The sequence below is a fragment of the Schistocerca cancellata genome, chromosome 1 (assembly GCF_023864275.1).
Source record: "Schistocerca cancellata isolate TAMUIC-IGC-003103 chromosome 1, iqSchCanc2.1, whole genome shotgun sequence".
Classification (NCBI taxonomy): domain Eukaryota; kingdom Metazoa; phylum Arthropoda; class Insecta; order Orthoptera; family Acrididae; genus Schistocerca; species Schistocerca cancellata.
The window spans coordinates 1266847930-1266867424 of NC_064626.1; the positions used below are offsets into that span (position 1 = coordinate 1266847930).

General features: G+C 43.0%; 1 protein-coding gene across 1 annotated transcript in view; it reads left to right on the forward strand.

Moving 5' to 3' along the window:
- LOC126094953 (Down syndrome cell adhesion molecule-like protein Dscam2) overlaps window positions 1-19495 on the forward strand; it is an 890199-nt gene that overhangs the window by 196879 nt on the left and 673825 nt on the right. Inside the window, exon 3 of the mRNA XM_049909611.1 lies at window positions 3549-3729. Coding sequence (XP_049765568.1) covers window positions 3549-3729 — 181 coding nt within the window. The remainder of the gene's footprint in view (window positions 1-3548; window positions 3730-19495) is intronic.

Consider the following 19495-nt stretch of genomic DNA (forward strand, 5'->3'; position numbering starts at 1 on the left):
CTACAACTTAGAACTAATTAAACGTAACTAACCTAAGGACAGCACATACATCCATGCCCGAGGCAGGATTCGAACCTGCGACCGTAGCGGTCGCTCGGTTCCAGACTGTAGCGCCTAGAACCGCACGGCCACTCCAGCCGATAGGATAGGCAGACCCATTCAATTAGTTCTTCAGGTAAACCATATAAGGTCCCTTGATTCTTATTCAAAAGCCTTTCAGAGGTCCACGAAAGCGAACATGCTTTTCCCGGGGAGCAAACGAGTAGCTTTGATGGCACCGGTGGTCCCACAGCCTATCAGAAAGCCACACGGAATCGCGGCTATACTGACAACGTAGCGTATTCTGCTGTCTGTGATCTCCATAGTATGTGCTAAGAGACGTACAGTTCCGTAGTAGGAACATTCAGTCTCACTCACCTTATTTTTCCAATTTGAGACTTTACTGCCCTTTTCAGTGATTTTGTTGAGCATACTGACATCCATTTAGCTGCCTGCTAGTGCCTTGATCTCCATACTTCTGCTGGCAGATTATCTGGCCCAGTCGGCAACCCCAACTATCACCTTCCCTATGGTTACTAGAGCTTCAGGCTTGGTTATCAACATGATGGTTCTTGAATGGCTACTAAATGTTTTAACATGGAATGTGGGGACTCTTAGTTTGGGACTGGTTCGAAGTGCGTCCACCAGTGCCCTGCTGCCTTCTTTTGGTCAACAATAAGTTCACTTCTTCGTCACAACTGCCACAAAACATCTCTACGTATCCTGTGCGCCTATGTCGTTTCTTTTTCAATTGATTGGTGTCAAACACGCTAACTGGTGTGTCAATGTTTTCGAAGCAACTAACTTGTTTTAGTAGTAGAGAGTGTTCTACATTCGAGCGCTTCTCAGACCTCGCCCTGTATTTGAAATGATAGTATTTACTTAAAGTCTGGTGCAGTGTTTTTCTGAAATTACAAAAATTATTCCGGTGACTTAAAGTTTTCCCAAATGTGAGAAAGTATTCCAAAATGTAACATGATCATGTAATTGGGAACAAATATTTTACTCATGTTGAAAACTGTTGCAATCGACAAAAAATCTTGTCGATACAATATATTCTGCTTTTTACATTTTCACTCTACTACACATCAATAATCACAAAGTCAAATCAAATTAAGAAGTGGTATTATCAAAAACCAAATTCAAGATAAAATATTTTGAAACAGAAGGTATTGGCATTAGTCCAACACAGGGAAAATTGTCAGCACATTCAAGAAACTCAGTTCCTTTCCAAAAATCACATATTCCATAGTAGAAGACCATCTTCTGTTTCAAAATACAAGATTGTGTACGATCTGAGAAATATAGTTTACCTCTCAACACGTTATGTAACTAGTTTTAAAAATATACAGAATTTTACACTCCATAAAACTCTGCGACTGAAGATTAAACAATAACCTACAAATAGATTTAATACGTTATACAGCACTTGAATATGTAGAACTTGCAATAATTAGAAACACTGTACAAAACATAACCTCATGTCCCACAACGACAAAAGCAGTATAAAATGCTGGAAACTGCTTATGGCGGTTTCTAGTTGGCGTTCCGTAATATGAGTCTAGAATCTGTCACTAGGTTGAAACATCGATCAGGAAAACATGATGTGTTCCTAAGTACACTATCCTCCTCGTACAGCTCCACCCCTCATCCCATTTTCTCTCTGACATTGTTCTTAACATCTCCTGTCCACAACCACGTTCATGCTGCTTTCTTTGAATCCATGCTGGGTCATTTCATACTTCCTTCTTTCGAGTCATTATTTCAAAGTGCATTCCGATTATTAGTGGGTGGTGTCGAGGAACCACTGTTTCGTAAGAAATGGCTTTCACAACTATAATTGGATTTTGATCATGTTTTCGCATTATAAGGAAATCCGTTTGGTTGATACGCTAATACTGAAGTATACTAAACATGTGCGGCTAGATAATTGGAAAACGTGTTGGTGACAATTAAATTCTGAGCCTCCGCAAAATCTAGAATTCTCTTACTGTCTCACACCTGCACCATTGCTTCTTTCAATCCGACATGATCACTGGGATCGCCAACGATAACTATGCTACATTCCTGTGGCACTTCCAGGGTCTCTTCATCTAGAATCTGACAGAAATCGTTTTTTAACTTCTTGGAGCGTCCACCGACAAATTGGTGTGATAACGTGGGTCGTGATTATTACGTCTAATGCTGAGTCATTTACAGAGATCAAGCGCTGAATCAGAAATGGACTAAGAACAATAACCAAATAAAATAATTATTTTCTTATGGAGGATATCAGTAGTAGTTTTGACACAACAGCAGTGTAAGTGACATCATTTAACTAGTTATTAATAGCGCCAGATCTACGGGTACAGGATTAAAAATTTCACAGTGTGGTAATAGCTTTACTGTTACTTGCAGTCTTTTATTGTCTGTCATTTGATTTCACAACAGTGTGCAGTTCAGGCTGTAAGTTTTGCATCATTTGTTCCTTCTAACTAGCTCTGAAGTCGGCGATGTGTCTTACAGACCTGTTGGATAAAGTGTAACTTTGCTTCAAAACTTGTGACACATATTGCACTTTAATAAGAAGAATACTATGCATGAATAATATTCATAAATACACGCCTTTCTGTTTCATCAAGTGCTGAAATATTTTTACATAGTTCTACAAATACGTGCTCAGAACTTCATCAGTTGTTCTGATAATGTTGAAAATCAACAGTGAATCGTTTTGGATCTTCACTGGAGAATATCTTGAAGGTCTTGTCACCTCATTGGGCTCGTAGTCACCTATGGAACTGAAACCATGTGTTTTACAGTCTGAAAGGTACAAGAAATCACACATTGGACATGATCCCACCCCAAATCACGAACAGCTCATGTTCTTTCAAGCTTCATAGTACTCTAGCAACGTTATACTCACATAGATAATATGGCCAGTAGCAAAAAATGTATTTCTGACCAAGGAAATGGATGATACCCTTTTGCCAAAGCATGTACTTACGTGAAAGTAACGGAAAGTCAAAGCATTTCTTATTACCTGTACTGAAAAAATACCACAAAATTACTTCAAATGTGAAATATTTTTCTCTGTCCCATATTTCAAATGTCCACAGTCACTTAACATTTGAAAGATACGTTTACTTGACGTCTGTATGAAGTGTGTATCATGTATGTATGAAACTGCAAAGATTATTTAATCTTCCAATGCTTCTATCATTTTCTGTACTCACATTCAGTCGATTGCAGTCCATGATTGTCGTTTACTAGGGATTGCTTGGCAGTTAATCTATGTACTGTATTTCTATTTAAACAAGACCGACATAAATAGTCATGTATTCCCATGTATTAACCGAATCTCTACACAGCTGCAATAATTTATTAGGTACTCCTCCTCTTGTACCTACCAAGTGCCACCGGCAGCCAGCTGTGTAACTCTGGTGTTGGTGCTGCAGCTGCTAGAACTGGCATACTTGTCAAGCTTTCTAAATGTGCCTGCCCTTCATCAGGTGACGCCATCCTTTTTGCAGGTGTGTGCCGTGGGCAGCTGGGCGTGCAGGCGCCGGTGTTGATGCAGGAGCCTCCGCCGCGGCTGCGCTTCTCCAACTCAACGGGGGCACAGGTGAGCTGCTCAGCACGAGGCAGCCCGCCCCCGAGCATCGCGTGGATGCATGCAGACGGGTCACCTGTCACTTCCATACCAGGACTCAGGTAAGCACACACCACATACAGCAGCTGACCAATGGATTCCGCTGAGAAAATGACTCACAGCATTTGAAAGACAGAATAAAGTGGAAGGATTGTCTGAATTAAATATACCATTTGTAATGATGTCTTAGAGTACACACTGAAATGGAGGAGGAATGTGGCAGTGTCCTTAAAGGAAGCAACATGGAATTAACCCAACGCCCATTTAGATGTAAGTTAGATTTGTGCTACAAGGGATGGACATATTTTTGATGTTCACAGTTACATGTAAACATACTTCTTCATTTAAAGCTAACAAGTATATTGTGCTGTAGATATTGAAGGTGCTTGATGTATGATTAATATCTTATAGTATTACCATATTTTATGTGTTATACTAGTTAATAGACGCTCATGTAACTACTATTGCTACGTTAAACCTGTATATAGTTTTAAACCCGTGGATTACATGAGCATGAAAGGAAATTCTATTCCTAGACACAAAACGGTACACAGTTAAAATTTCATCTGTCATAATAACAGTTAAATTTTATATTTTGCTTTCTATCATCGCTGAATACAGCATCAAAAGTGAAAAAGCTGTTACTGCCAATACTACTACTTCAGTTGCAAGTAGCAGCAGTAATAATACTACTGCTAATAATAATAACAATCATAAAACTACAACTAAAGTACTATTGCGATAGGAATCTCATTGTGACCTCTGTTTTTCACTTAGTGCACAGTGTTTATTGCTTAATCTCTTATATCACTCATTCATTACCATATACTCTGATGACATTTGATAGTCTCATCGTTCTATAATGTTCACTGGATCTAAAGAAATGTCCCTTTCTCCTGATTTTATTATTCTCATCCATTCATAGACGTAACAAAAAGGTATAGCATTATTATGCATATTTTAAACTCTTTTATACTTAGATCACTGCACTTTATATGTTGCAAGTATGTCTGAGAAGGCCCTACAGCTGGGCTTAGAATGCTTGTATTATGTACTACTAATTATATCCTCACTATATTTATCTTCTAGTTCGTGCCCACCTGTTACTATATAATACACGACTAACGCATATTGATAACGGCATCACTTGGCGTACCCAATTACGTCCAGAAAAATCTGATTTTACTAAAAACAATACTGCCGGACGAACGTCTGCAACTGGTGATCATAGCAGAGGTTGAAAATACCGCTTCAGTGATAAGATTCTTTTTAAAGTTAAAATATTCTGGGTTATTAGGTTGCGTCATATTTCTACTAAAATGATCGACGTTTCGACCCCTCTGCAGGGATTTTCCTCAGGATCTTCTTGTGTCCACTATTGCTCGAACAGAGACGAGTGTGGCGTCCTCTTATGAGGGAGAGTTTCCTCATGTTCGTGCTCGAGAAGTGATAGTACTGGTAAAAATTTATATGGCTACCATTGGTGGGCGATAGTCGTAGGCTAATATTCCCGCTCTAATGCAGAAGAAGGAGCGCTGTTGGGTAATCTCCTGTAACTGCCATTGGCGACCCATCGTCATTGGATAGAAAGGCACTATTCCACACTTACACTGGAGAAGGGTTATTGGTTGAAATTCCTGCTACCGCTTGCTATTCGTTGGTCGTCATCATTGGCTAGAATAGAAACGGACAGAGCAAGAGAGTGAGAATATTTACCCAAAATATTATTGCCCACCGAGGCGACTTGCAGCGCGTTGTTTATGTCTCTCGCACACCACGCCGCGTATTCACTTCCTTGATGGCGGGGAGCCACGATGCCGGAAGCCTATAGCCGTCCTCTCTATTGAAATTAGATGCATTCTAGGAAATTTCAACCGCTTCTCGGACCTTCCTTCTACAAATGTTTGTTTCCATAGCCAATACACGTACGTTATTAAAATCGATATCAGAGCCACAGTTCTCATGATGTTCCGCTGCAGCCGATTTTTCTCTTTGTTTTAGCCGCATGTGCCGTTCGTGTTCCTTAATGCGTTCCTTAAAAGTTCTTTTCGTTTCTTACAAAGAAGAAGACAGCAACCAGCCACTATTAATACTGCTATTTATTTAGGTAAATAGCGTCGTCACCGGTTTCTTACTGGCAAGTTCATCATCAGACGGCTGTTCACATGATTTTCAAGATACACTTTACATTATTGTCCGTTTCCGATTTTTATTCTTCCACTGTGGCGAAGTATTTTTGGTGTGTTGTTGCCGTCGAAAATTCCGTGCGATTTTGTTGCGAACTTGCAGGATTGTATTTTTCGAAAATTCCAAAATATATCCAGCACTTATGTAATTTCTACATCACCATATTATGCAAAGCACCATACACACACACACACACACACACACACACACACACACACCAAAAAGAATTTGCCACATGTGAAGCTATCACAAAGATCGCAGATTTACTCTGTATTTGGTTACATAAGTGCTGTATACATTTTGGAATTTTCGAAAAATACAATCCTGCAACTTCGCAACAAAATCGCGCGGAATTTTCGACAGCAACAACACACCAAAAATACTTCGCCACAGTGGAAGAATAAAAATCGGAAACGGACAATAATGTAAAGTGTATCTTGAAATTCATGTGAACAGCAGTCTGATGATGATCTTGCCAGTTAGAAACTGCTAACGGCGCATTTACCTAAATAAATGCCGGGCGGGGTGGCCGAGCGGTTCTAGGCGCTACAGTCTGAAGCCGCGCGATCGCTACGGTCGCAGGTTCGAATCCTGCCTCGGGCATGGATGTGTGTGATGTCCTTAGGTTAGTTAGGTTTAACTAGTTCTAAGTTCTAGGGGACTGATAACCTCAGCAGCTAAGTCCCTTAGCGCTTTGAGCCATTTGAACCTAAATAAATAGCAGTATTAATAGTGGCTGATTGCTGTCTTCTTTTTTGTAAGAATTAACCTATACTAATTGTACACAGCCACCGTCTTACCATGTGAGTTTTAGACAAAATTCCGTTTCGTCTATATACACTTTGCCGCAGCCACATGTCACTTGACACACGCCTGCATTGTGGAGGCAAGCAGATGCATCCGTTGTCCGTCGGAAAAAATCTTTTATTTTGTGTTGACTAAACAAAAATGTCTGAATACCATTTTTCTTTAGAATTCTGCTTATGCGGACAGTGACCCCAGAAACGAACGGTAACTTAACGGAATGTGAAAGCGATTCCTCATCATTCTTATTAGCGTTACAAATATTCCGCCTAAAACCTATGACGATTGAATAACTATCATACCCATTGCCCTTCAATGTCCTATTTTAAAAATTCAACTAAGTATCCAAGTTGTCCTCATCGCTCATACGGAAGTCACGTGAAGACAGTTGTCGAGCACTGCTTGCTTCTGGGCTGGGCGGTGGTGCGAAGTGGCATCTAAATACCTGCTTGTGTTAGTCGGCTTTCTGTACACGATATGACCTAGAGTGTTATCAGATCTTCCGTATACCAGCACATCTAGGGACGGGAGACCGACCTCACACTCAACCTCCAAGGTAAATTTAATTTTGGGGTGGATTTCATTTAAGAAATTGTGGAACGCAAGAACTTCTTCTTCGCTGTGTGGCCATACAACAAATGTATCGTCCAGAAAGCGGAGCCAGCAAGAAGGTTTCAACGGAGCACTACTTAATGCCTGTTGCTCAAAATGTTCCATAAAAACATCAGCTGCAACTGGCGAAATTGGGGTGAGTCGATAGCAAGTCCGTTAGCCTGTTCATAGAATTCACCCCTGTATTTGAAATAGCTCGAACTAATACATATTGCAATTAAGTCTCAAACATCTGGAGCAACTTTCTCCCTTATGATCTCCATTGTATCTGATACTGGGACGTTAGTAAATAACGATGTCACAAATTAGCTAACAAGAATGAAACTTCCTGGCAGATTAAAACTGTGTGCCCGACCGAGACTCGAACTCGGGACCTTTGCTTTTCGCGGGCAAGTGCTCTACCACCTGAGCTACCGAAGCACGACTCACGCCCGGTACTCACAGCTTTACTTCTGCCAGTACCTCGTCTCCTACCTTCCAAACTTTACAGAAGCTCTCCTGCGAACCTTGCAGAACTAGCACTCCTGAAATAAAGGATATTGCGGAGACATGGCTTAGCCACAAACTGGGGGATGTTCTTCGTTGGTAGAGCACTTGCCCGCGAAAGGCAAAGGTCCCGAGTTCGAGTCTCGGTCGGGCACACAGTTTTAATCTGCCAGGAAGTTTCATATCAGCGCACACTCCGCTGCAGAGTGAAAATCTCATTCCAGCTAACAAGAATGTTATCTACAGATATCTTCAGTGTGCGTATAATTTCTAAAAAATGTTTCGAATCTTTTATAAAAGTATTTGTTTTACCAACTACCGTAGATGTCTCAGTTTGTCAGACAAATGACGTGATAAAAAATAAGTCGGCGAGTTAATCCCACTGACGATAATCCTCAAAGGAACAAATTCTTAGTGTATTTTGGGAAGCCCATACATTCGGCGTTGCGTGAGATCGGTATTCGAGGTGTTAGAATCTTTGTAATAGAGATGTCCCGTCTGGAATCTGATAGATTTTTCACTTTCCAAACGATTCTGTTCGTCGGATAGCTTTTTAACTTGCGATACACAAGATCAGCTAGTAGTTGTTCCATCTTCCTGTGATAATCCACAGTGTCCAAAACAACAACAACAGCATTCACCTTATCCGATTTTGTTACAATGATGCTTTCGTTTCTCATGAGTTCAATAAGAGATTTCTTTTCCTGCGTCGACATGTTACTTTTCGGAGGTTTCGATTTCCGTATAACTCTCTACACATCTTGTCTTACGTCTTCAGCCTGCACGTTCGGAAGAAGAAACAAGGATGCTTCGACGACACTTACGATTTTCTTCAACAGATATTCTCTCCGGTGTAGTTGCGAAATTCAGACTTTTTCCCAGAACTGAAGCAGCTGCTTCATCGAATACTTCTGACGAGAGATTCACCACTAGTCGTTTCGGATCCACAGTATCGTCTTCCTTCTGAACTTTACGCGCTAGCTTCTCGAACTTCTCTTTGTGTTTCGTAGCACTGAAATCCGAAAACCTTATTGAATGATCAAACATTATTCTGTCCACTTTATCCCAGTCCTTGGGTGAGAGAATTGCCGCCATTGAAAAATGCACATCAATTAAAACGGAGATAACATAATTCAAGTCTCTGCGTGTTTGCTGGATTCTTTCACGGAGAAGTGCTTTGCTGGCCCTTGGGTAGATCCTCCTGGTTTTCACTGTCCTTTTTATATAAAACACGACCTGTTTCGGAGTCTTAAATGCCCATCCTCAGGTGTTATAACATTTTTTAATAAATGAACCTTACAACTGAAGCGGTATTTTCAACCTCTGCTAAAAGCTGATTTGTATTGTTTCCTTTATGTTGTGCCATAGAAATAAAATCTCGTAGATTACTCAGAGACTTTGGTCACTGCTGTCTCATTCTTCAACCGTATCTGAAAACTGTCATCTGTCTTGGAATTCTGACATTATTTTATTAACACTTTTCTATCGTTGCTGGGTTATAAATCATCAGTTTTAAATGTCTAAAGCTTTCCCGGAGTAAACTTCAGATGCTGTAATGGCCGCGCAATGTTTCTTCAAGTCGCATAACATTATCCATCCTGAGGTATTGATGTAACTATACTGAACTATTCTAAGACATCAGACAAGGGCAGCACGAGATGCGACGTAGCTTCACCAGAGGGCAACGCATTTACTGGGCAAAATGAAAGTGTCCCGGAAAACATTTGCAATAAGACATGCGGAGGTGTTAATGAGTATATTTGAACGTCCCGGCGATGTTCACAATGATGCACTAAGTTTTTCGGTGCGCACTTACTGTTGGCTTTTTCAAAACGCATCCAGTCTTAAACACTTGCGCACACGTACTCCTACATTTATGTTTCGCATAACAGTCTACAATTAACGTACACTATCTTGTCGTGAGCACCATTTTGTGTTTCACTCAACTGGTCACTAAAAACATCTGCTCCTCCACCGGTAATGATACAGTGAAGCACTCGGGACAGAATGCGAAAGACGTGCATGAGCAGACATGAGACAATAATCGATCGGTGCGTCGAAATCACAGTTTCTGTCATCTTCTGTGTTGGATATAGGCTGCAGTATACACTGAAGCGCCTAAGAAATTGGTATAGGTATGCCTATTCAAATACAGAGAGATGTGAACAGGCAGAACACGGCACTGCGGTTGTCAACGCATATATAGGGCAACAAATACAGTATCTGGAGCGGTTGTTAGAACGGTTACTGCTGCTACAATGGCAGGGTATAAAGATTTACGTGTCTGAACATCGTGCTATAGTCGGTGTACGAGCGATGGGACACAGCATCTCCGAGGTAGCGATGAAGTGGAGATTTTCCCGTACCACCATTTCACGAGTGTACCATGAACATTAGGAATATCCGTCATCGCTGCGGTCGGAAAAAGATCCTGCAAGAACGGTAACAACGAGGACTGAAGGGAATCGTTCAACGTGATAGAAGGGCAACCCTTTCGCAAACTGCTGTAGATTTCAATGCTGGGCCATCAAGATGTGTCATCGTGCAGACCATTCAACGGAACATCATCGATATGGGCTTTCGCAGACGAAGGCCCGCTCGTGTACCCTTGATGACTGCACGACACAAAGCCTTACGCCTTGCCTGGTCCCGTCGACATCGGCATTGGGCTGTTGATAACTGGAAACGTGTTGACTGGTCGTACGAGTCTCTTTTCAAGTTGTATCGAGCAGATGGACGTGTAAGGTTATGGAGATAACATCATGAATGCACGGACCCCACATGTCAGCAGTGGATTGTTCAAGCCGCTGTAATGGTGTAGGGCTTGAGCAATTGGAGTGATATGGGACCCCTGTTACGTGCAGATACGATTCTGACATGTGACACATACGTAAGTATCCTGTTTGATCACCTGCATCCATTCATGACCATTGGGTATTTTGACGGATTTAGGCAATTACAGCAGGAGAACTCCACACGACAAGTGTCCACATATGCTACAGAGTGGCTCCTGGAATTCTCTTTTGAGTTTAAGCACTTCCGCTGGCCACCGAACTCCCGAGATATGAACATTATTGATCGAGTGATCCTCCAATATCTCCAGGCGTATTTTATGACGAAATAAATCTCGGATGAACAGCCTGGTATGAGTGTGCATAGGACACAATATTTCGGCAATCGGACAAGTTGCCATCATCAGGTGCGCTGATGTACTGACAGGCAGTGGGCCGGCGCCCTGTATATACAGGACCATCTCCCTCCCGCTCCTCCCTCAGGCGCTTCCTATGAGTCGGTGCGGTCCAGGTGCAGCGTCCGTTCTCCCGCCGTCTGGGCGCTGCGTCCTAGGTCTGCTCGTTCAGGGGGGTGTGCCGGCACCGCTCTCGTTATTCTACCCTCCTCCCCCAAAGTCGGTACACTCTCGGAAATATCCTTTTTCTTCTTAACCCAGGTGAACGCGGGTTCCCACGCCTTGCTTAGGATGTAACCACTGTCACGATTTAGTTGTGGCCCCCTTACTCTGATCTCTATGGCTCTTTTGATGACACAGTCCCAGTACTTGGAAGTCTGTGTCAGGACTTTGGTTTGGTCATAATCTACGCTGTGGATGCATTAAGAAAGGATTGAATTTCGCTCCTACTCCTAAAGATGTTCCCATTGCTGACATCATTAGCACAGTGGAACAAACAGCTGCTCGACTTCCACCTGAAGGTGCTGAAGAAGTTCGTCGCGAAACCTGCAGAGCTCTAACCAAAACAAAGCTGATGAAACCGAACATCTCCTACAGGGAGAAGGCCGCCATACGGGAGGTAAGAGAAGATCCAGACATAGTAATATTACCTGCAGACAAGGCAACGCAACAGTGACCCTATTCCGACAGGATTATGCTGATAAGATGCGGGGCCTACGTCCAAAGGCTGCTGTTCCTCCTAGACTTTACGGACTGCCAAAGGTGCACAAGGAATCGATTCCGTTACGTCCCATTGTCAGCAATATTGGTGCCCCAACGTAATATCTCGCCAAGCACCTCAAACAACTGCTTAGCCCTTACGTTGGGAGATGTACACACCATATCCGTAACTCCGTGGATTTCCTGGGACGCATCAACAACCTGGCGCTTAAGGAATCTGACTTAATGGTGAGCTTCGACGTGGTATCTCTATTCACTAAAGTTCCGTTACAAGAAACCTTGGAACTCATAAGCCAGAAATTTGACGAAGAGACCACCAACCTTTTCAGACATGTTCTGACATCAACTTACGTCTTATTTGACGGTGAATACTACGAGCAGACAGAAGGAGTAGCCATGGGGAGTCCACTCTCACCCGTTGTCACAAATATGTACACGGAACATTTCGAGGAGGAAGCTCTTGAGTCAGCACATCTAAAACCCACCCGTTTCTTTAGATATGTGGATAATACCTTCGTTATCTGGCCACATGGAAAAGATAAACTGGCAGACTTCCTCACACATCTCAGTTCCAGACACGAGAATATTAAGTTCACCATGGAGATCGAAACGGATGGGGTGCTCCCTTCGATTCCCGGCGGGGTCAGGGATTTTCACCTGCCTCGAGATGACTGGGTGTTTGTGTTGTCCTCATCATTTCATCATCATCCAGGAAAGTGGCGAAATTGGACTGAGCAAAGGTTGGGAAATTGTACGGGCGCTAATAACCACGCAGTTGAGCGCCCCATAAACCAAACATCATCATCATCATCATCGGGGTGCTCCCTTTCCTAGATGTTTTGATTAGAAGAGGAGGTGACGGCACTTTGGGCCACAGCGTGTATAGGAACAAGACGCACACCGATTTGTACCTCCATGCGGATAGCTGTCACCACCCGGCACAAAAGAATGGCGTGCTCAACACTCTCGTACACAGAGCTCACACCATCTCCGACAGGGACAGTCTCCAACAAGAATTGGACCATCTGAAGACTGTGTTTCGGAAGAACGGTTACAAGGAGGGGCAAATTCGGAAGGCTCTACATCCGGCACCTTCAGCACCGACGGAAACTGAGGATGAACCTCAGGAGGAGGCGCCCTTGGCTATTATTTCGTTTTGTGGGGCCTTATCCGAAAAAATTAGACTCATTTTAAGTAAACACCAAGTGAAAACCATCTTCCGTCCTCCAAGCAAAACCAAGAGCCTTCTTGGTAGTGTCAAGGACAACCCTGATCTACGTAAATCAGGCGTTTATCGGATACCTTGCCAATTCGGGAGTGTATACATAGGTCAGACCATTCGTACCATTGAGGACCGATGCCGAGAACATCAACGGCACACTAGACTGCAACAGCCCAGTAAGTCGGCAATCGCTGAGCATTGCCTGTCGGAAGTCCAGAGCATGGATTATGACCGAACCAAAGCCCTGACACAGACTTCCAAATACTGGGACTGTGTCATCAAAGAAGCCATAGAGATCAGAGTAAGGCAGCTACAACTTTATCGTGACAGCGGTTACATCCTAAGCAAGGCGTGTAAACCCGCGTTCATCAGGATTAAGAAGAAAAAGGATATTTCCCAGAGTGTACAGACATCGGGGGAGGAGGGAAGAATAACGAGAGCGGTGCCGGCAGACCCCCCTTCGACGAGCAGACCTAGGACGCAGCTCCCAGACGGCGGGAGAACGGACGCTGCACCTGGACCGCACCGACTCATAGGAAGCGCCTGAGGGTGGAGCGGGAGGGGGATTGTCCTATATATACATGGCATCGGCCCACCGCCGGTCAGTACATCAGCGCACCTGATGATGGCAACGTGTCCGATTGCCGAAATATTGTGTCCTATGCACACTCATACCAGGCTGTTCACCCGAGATTTATTTTCGTCAGTATTGAACGCATCTGGGATACCTTGCTACGTGCTGTTCAGAAGAGTCCCCCACACCATCGTACACTTAGGGAGTTACAGACAGCCGTGGAGGTTTCACGGTGTCAGTTGCCTTTAGCAACAGTTCAGACTTCAGTCGAGTCCGTGCCACGTCGTGTTGCCGCACATAGGTTGCTCGCGCTGGCCCTACACGATATTAGGCAGGCGTACAAGTATTCTTTACAGACGAATGGAAAAACTAGTAGAAGCCGACCTGGGGGAAGATCAGTTCGGATTCCGTAGAAATACTGGAACACGTGAGGCAATACTGACCTTACGACTTATCTTAGAAGAAATATTAAGGAAAGGCAAACCTACGTTTCTAGCATTTGTAGACTTAGAGAAAGCTTTTGACAATGTTGACTGGAATACTCTCTTTCAAATTCTCAAGGTGGCAGGGGTAAAATACAGGGAGCGAAAGGCTATTTACAATTTGTACAGAAACCAGATGGCAGTTATAAGAGTCGAGGGACATGAAAGGGAAGCAGTTGTTGGGAAGGGAGTAAGACGGGGTTGTAGCCTCTCCCCGATGTTATTCAATCTGTATATTGAGCAAGCAGTAAAGGAAACAAAAGAAAAATTTGGAGTAGGTATTAAAATCCATGGAGAAGAAATAAAAACTTTGAGGTTCACCGATGACATTGTAATTCTGTCAGAGACAGCAAAGGACTTGGAAGAGCAGTTGAATGGAATGGATAGTGTCTTGAAAGGAAGATATAAGATGAACATCAACAAAAGCAAAACGAGGATAATGGAATGTAGTCGAATTAAGTCGGGTGATGCCGAGGGAATTAGTTTAGGAAATGAGACACTTAAAGTAGTAAAGGAGTTTTGCTATTTGAGGAGCAAAATGACTTATGATGGTCGAAGTAGAGAGGATATAAAATGTAGACTGGCAATGGCAAGGAAAGCGTTTCTGAAGAAGAGAAATTTGTTAACATCGAGTATAGATTTAAGTGTCAGGAAGTCATTTCTAAAAGTATTTGTACGGAGTGTAGCCATGTATGGAAGTGAAATATGGACGATAACTACTTTGGACAAGAAGAGAATAGAAGCTTTCGAAATGTGGTGCTACAGAAGAATGCTGAAGATTAGATGGGTAGATCACATAACTAATGAGGAAATATTGAATAAGATTGGGGAGAAGAGAAGTTTGTGGCACAACTTGACCAGAAGAAGGGATCGGCTGGTAGGACATGTTCTGAGGCATCAAGGGATCACCAATTTAGTATTGGAGGGCAGCGTGGAGGGTAAAAATCGTAGGGGGAGACCAAGAGATCAATACACTAAGCAGATTCAGAAGGATGTATGTTGCAGAAGGTACTGGGAGATGAAGAAGCTTGCACAGGATAGAGTAGCATGGAGAGCTGCATCAAACCAGTCTCAGGACTGAAGACCACAACAACAACAACAACCAGTTTCTATCGCTCTTCACATTTTCCGGGTCAGTTCTACTTTGTCCACGCTGTGCAATCCAGAACCCCTACGGGACAAGGGGCCTGCATATCCCGCCGCGTTGCTTGACGCGGGTGTATCCGACAGAACGCCGCCGCCGGACCGTGCTGGCTTTCAGTTCATTTCAGCGCTCTCTGCAACCGCGCATGTCTTAGCGGTGGCATCGTCCGTCCCGAGCTTTTCTAAGATGACATCCTACACATTTGCTTATTTGTTTTCTCACTATACATAGTTCTACTGCTTCTTCTACGATCTAGTACCAGCAGGCCAAGGTGGCTGAACGGATGTCAAATTCTTCGTACTTCATGCCGTGGCACACACCTAGACAAGCACCTGATCACTGTCATTATCCTGAATGTGCAGGTCTGATGTCGATGTACACTACAGGACATTAAAATTGCTACACCAAGAAGAAATGCAGATGATAAACGGGTATTCATTGGACAAATATATTATACTAGTACTGACATGTGATTAAATTTTCACGAAATTGGGGTGCATAGATCCTGAGAAATCATCAAGCACAACAACCACCTCTGGCCGTAATAACGGCCTTGATGCGCCTGGGCATTGAGTCAAACAGAGCTTTGATGGCGTGTACAGGTACAGCTGCGCATGCAGCTTCAACACGATACCACAGTTCATCAAGAGTAGTGACTGGCGTATTGTGACGAGCCAGTTGCTCGGCCACCATTCACCAGACGTTTTCAATTGGTGAGCGATCTGGAGTATGTGCTGGCCAGGGCAGCAGTCGAACATTTTCTGTATCCAGAAAGGCCCGTACAGGACCTGCAACATGTGGTCGTGCATTATCCTGAAGAAATGTAGGGTTTCGCAGGGATCGAATGAAGGGTAGAGCCACGGGTAGTAACACATCTGAAATGTAACGTCCACTGTTCAAAGTGTCGTCAATGCGAACAACAGGTGACCGACACGTGCAGCCAATGGCACCCCATACCATCATGCCGGCTGATACGCCAGTATGGCGATGACGAATACACGCTTACAATGTACGTTCACCACGAATGCCACCATCATGATGCTGTAAACAGAACCTGGATTCATCCGAAAAAAATGACGTTTTGCCATTCGTGCATCCAGGTTCGTCGTTGAGTACACCATCGCAGGCGCTCCTGTCTGTGATACAGCGTCAAGGGTAACCGCAGCCATGGTCTCCGAGCTGATAGTCCATACTGCTGCAAACGTCGTCGAACTGTTCGTGCAGATGGTTGTTGTCTTGAATACGTCCCCATCTGTTGACTCAGGGATCGAGACGTGGCTGCACGATCCGTTACAGCCATGCGGATAAGGTGCCTGCCATCTCTACTGCTAGTGATACGAGGCCGTCGGGATCCAGCACGGCGTTCCGTATTACCCTCCTGAACCCACTGATTCCATATTCTGCTAACAGTCATTGGATCTCGAACAACGCGAGCAGCAATGTCGCAATACGATAAGCCGCAATCGCTATAGGCTGCAATCCGACCTTTATCAAAGTCGGAAACGTGATGGTACGCATTTCTCCTCCTTACACGAGGCATGACAACGTTTCACCAGGCAACGCCGTTCAACTGCTGTTTGTGTATGAGAAATCGGTTGGAAACTTTCCTCATGTCAGGACGTTGTAGGTGTCGCCACGGTCGCCAACCTTGTGTGAATGCTCTGAAAAGCTAATCATTTGCATATCACAGCATCTTCTGCCTGTCGGTTAAATTTCGCGTCTGTAGCACGTCATTTTCGTGGTGGAGAAATTTAATGGCCAGTAGTGTACATTCCGTCTATCTAGAATTGTAGGATACACTGACAAGAATCCTTTTACTTTTCCGTAATTGGTCACTTAATTTAAAACAATATTTTGACAATATTGACTAGAATACACTCCTCATAATTTCGCAGTTTTCAGAAACCAAATTCAGGGAGCCAAAGCTTGTCTAAAATTTATACAGAAACTGTATTTCAGGTATTAGTCTCGAACGGCACGAAGGAGAAGTAGGAGTTGAAAAAGGAGTGGGACATGGCAGTGGCCTATCCCCCATGTTCTTCAGTCTTTTCACTGGCAAAATGAAAAGGAAACTATGGAGAAGTTCGGAAGATAAATGAGTCCACGGAGAATAATTAAAAATTTCAGGTGTGTCGATGACTTGCTAATTCCGTCAGAGAAAGCATAGGATTTCAAAGATTAATCGAAAGGAAAGCATCGTGCTACGAAAAGACTAAACAATAAAAACTTACGTCTGAAAAAAATTTCATTGACACATTTCGGGACCGTCTATCACGAGATTATTCGGAAACATATTTGATACAAATTATCGTCTCAAGTAGTTACTACTAACGTAGGTCCTCCAGTCGATTATCACTACAGATCTGTACTATTTGTGAAGATGATATCACTGACAAAAAATTTTTTGCTGCTCTTTTCATATGAAACTTTTTTTCTGACTGCTATCAAGTGAATTAAAATAAAATTACAGTATTTATTTTAATAAACTCGCCCCACTTGGAACAACAAAAAATATTACAAAATCTTCAGTAAGTTTCTAAAATTACAGAGACTTTACATTAAACCACTAAAAGGACTGTGTCTGGTTTCCTAATTGACTGATACAGGAGTGTATGTTGTTATATTTCTGAGTTTTGGCTATCAGAGAGCACAAATTATTACGTCAAAGATTAATTGTTGTCAGCATAATGGTTAGCGCTGCTGATAAAACAGCACGTGTCCTATCAGTTTCTTCACCGCATTAGTCCATTGTGTTACTTTCCTCCTGGTTTTCTTATGTGTGTTTTGTAAATATGGCTCTTTTATCGGCTGAATGCGTTAGCGAAACAGTGCTACCTAAACTTCCTTTTTCCCCGGACTGAAATAATTTAAAATCCAGCAGAACACTATGCCAAATAAAACTGAAGTTCAGCAGATGAAGCAGGATAAAAGAACTGCGTAATTCGGCAGAATTTTGCTGCAGACGGCCAACATGTGCCAGAAGGACTCCCAGACTGGAAGCGCACTCCTTTCCCTTGAAGATGCCCACCTTCTGCCGTCGCAGGCACTCAGCAGTAAAATGTGAATTTCGTGTCGTCGTGTGCTGGAGGGCGGAACTGTGCGGAGAGAGATTTAAAGCGGGAAGCGACGAATTACTCGCCCGGAAATGTCTGGGTTCCTTCCACCGGGTGAAACGACACGAACATAATCCTTCTGTTGCTCACACGTGCACTTCAACAATTTTGTGCTCATTTTATATATAAAACACTGTAGATCGCTTAATGTATGTCTGTTTATAACAGCTCAAATCTTAGAGCTTGTGAAACAACTTTCTGTGACAGTGACAATAAAATCTGTGCCAAAACGAGGTATCAAGTGTGGAGTGTTTTTTTCACAATATATTCATAACGATCTCGGACACATTCAGGAAATTTACTTCCATTATTGATCACTTACGACGCAAAACTGTTCGTGCTTGTGTGTGTGTGTGTGTGTGTGTGTGTGTGTGTGTGTGTGTGTTATGTCGGTGTCGATGCTTATCTTTCAGTCATTATCTGTTTTACGTGTACCTCCATTCAACAACTCACAATCAAGTGTCTGTCTCAGAGTTCATACAAACTTCAGACTATTACTCCGCTGTTCCGCTTTCGAATAGTAAGTGGGTAAAATTAACACCTAAATCTTTCAAAGTGAATTCTAAGTTCTCTTATTACTTTGGTCATTTCACCAAACGCAGGAGCGAGTCAACAAAACATTTGGACTTTCGGAAGTGAGGCTGCTGATTTCGCGAAAAGATTTCGTCATAACGAGAAACAACTTTGTTTCCGTGACACTCTTTTCCCTACTTCGCTGTTATACAGGACTAGGTGCTCTACTTCGAACTATTCAACCCTATCTGGAAGTAGACAGACAAGCATGGTGTAGGCAATCCCTTTCGTGGATTTGTTGCGTCTTTTAAGTGTTGTGCCAAAAATGCAATGTTCGGTTTGCCTTCCAATAACATCATGTTTGTGATGATGCCAGTTTAATTTGTTCGTAATTGTAATGTGTAGGTATTTAGTTGAATCGACAGCCATGAAATTTGTGAGAGTTTTTTTTTCGTGTAACGCAAATTTCAGAGAACAACAGCAACTGATGACAGAAATGCAACAAACATTTCAGCAGCGGTAATACGAGATCCACAAGTCACATCGAGGCAGTTTTTTTTTTTTTCCGGTGGCATCAGCAAAAACACTGTTACGCGGGTATTACATTTTAATGCATATCATCCTTTCCACGTTCCGCTCCATTAAGAGCATCATGGCGATTTCTTTAAAAATTAGTCACAGTTCTAGGGATCGTTTTTACTAAAACTGCAAAGTGATGCGCGTCTTGGATAGCAATATGTATTAACGGCAGTATTGCGGACCGCACATGCAATAGGCAACCACT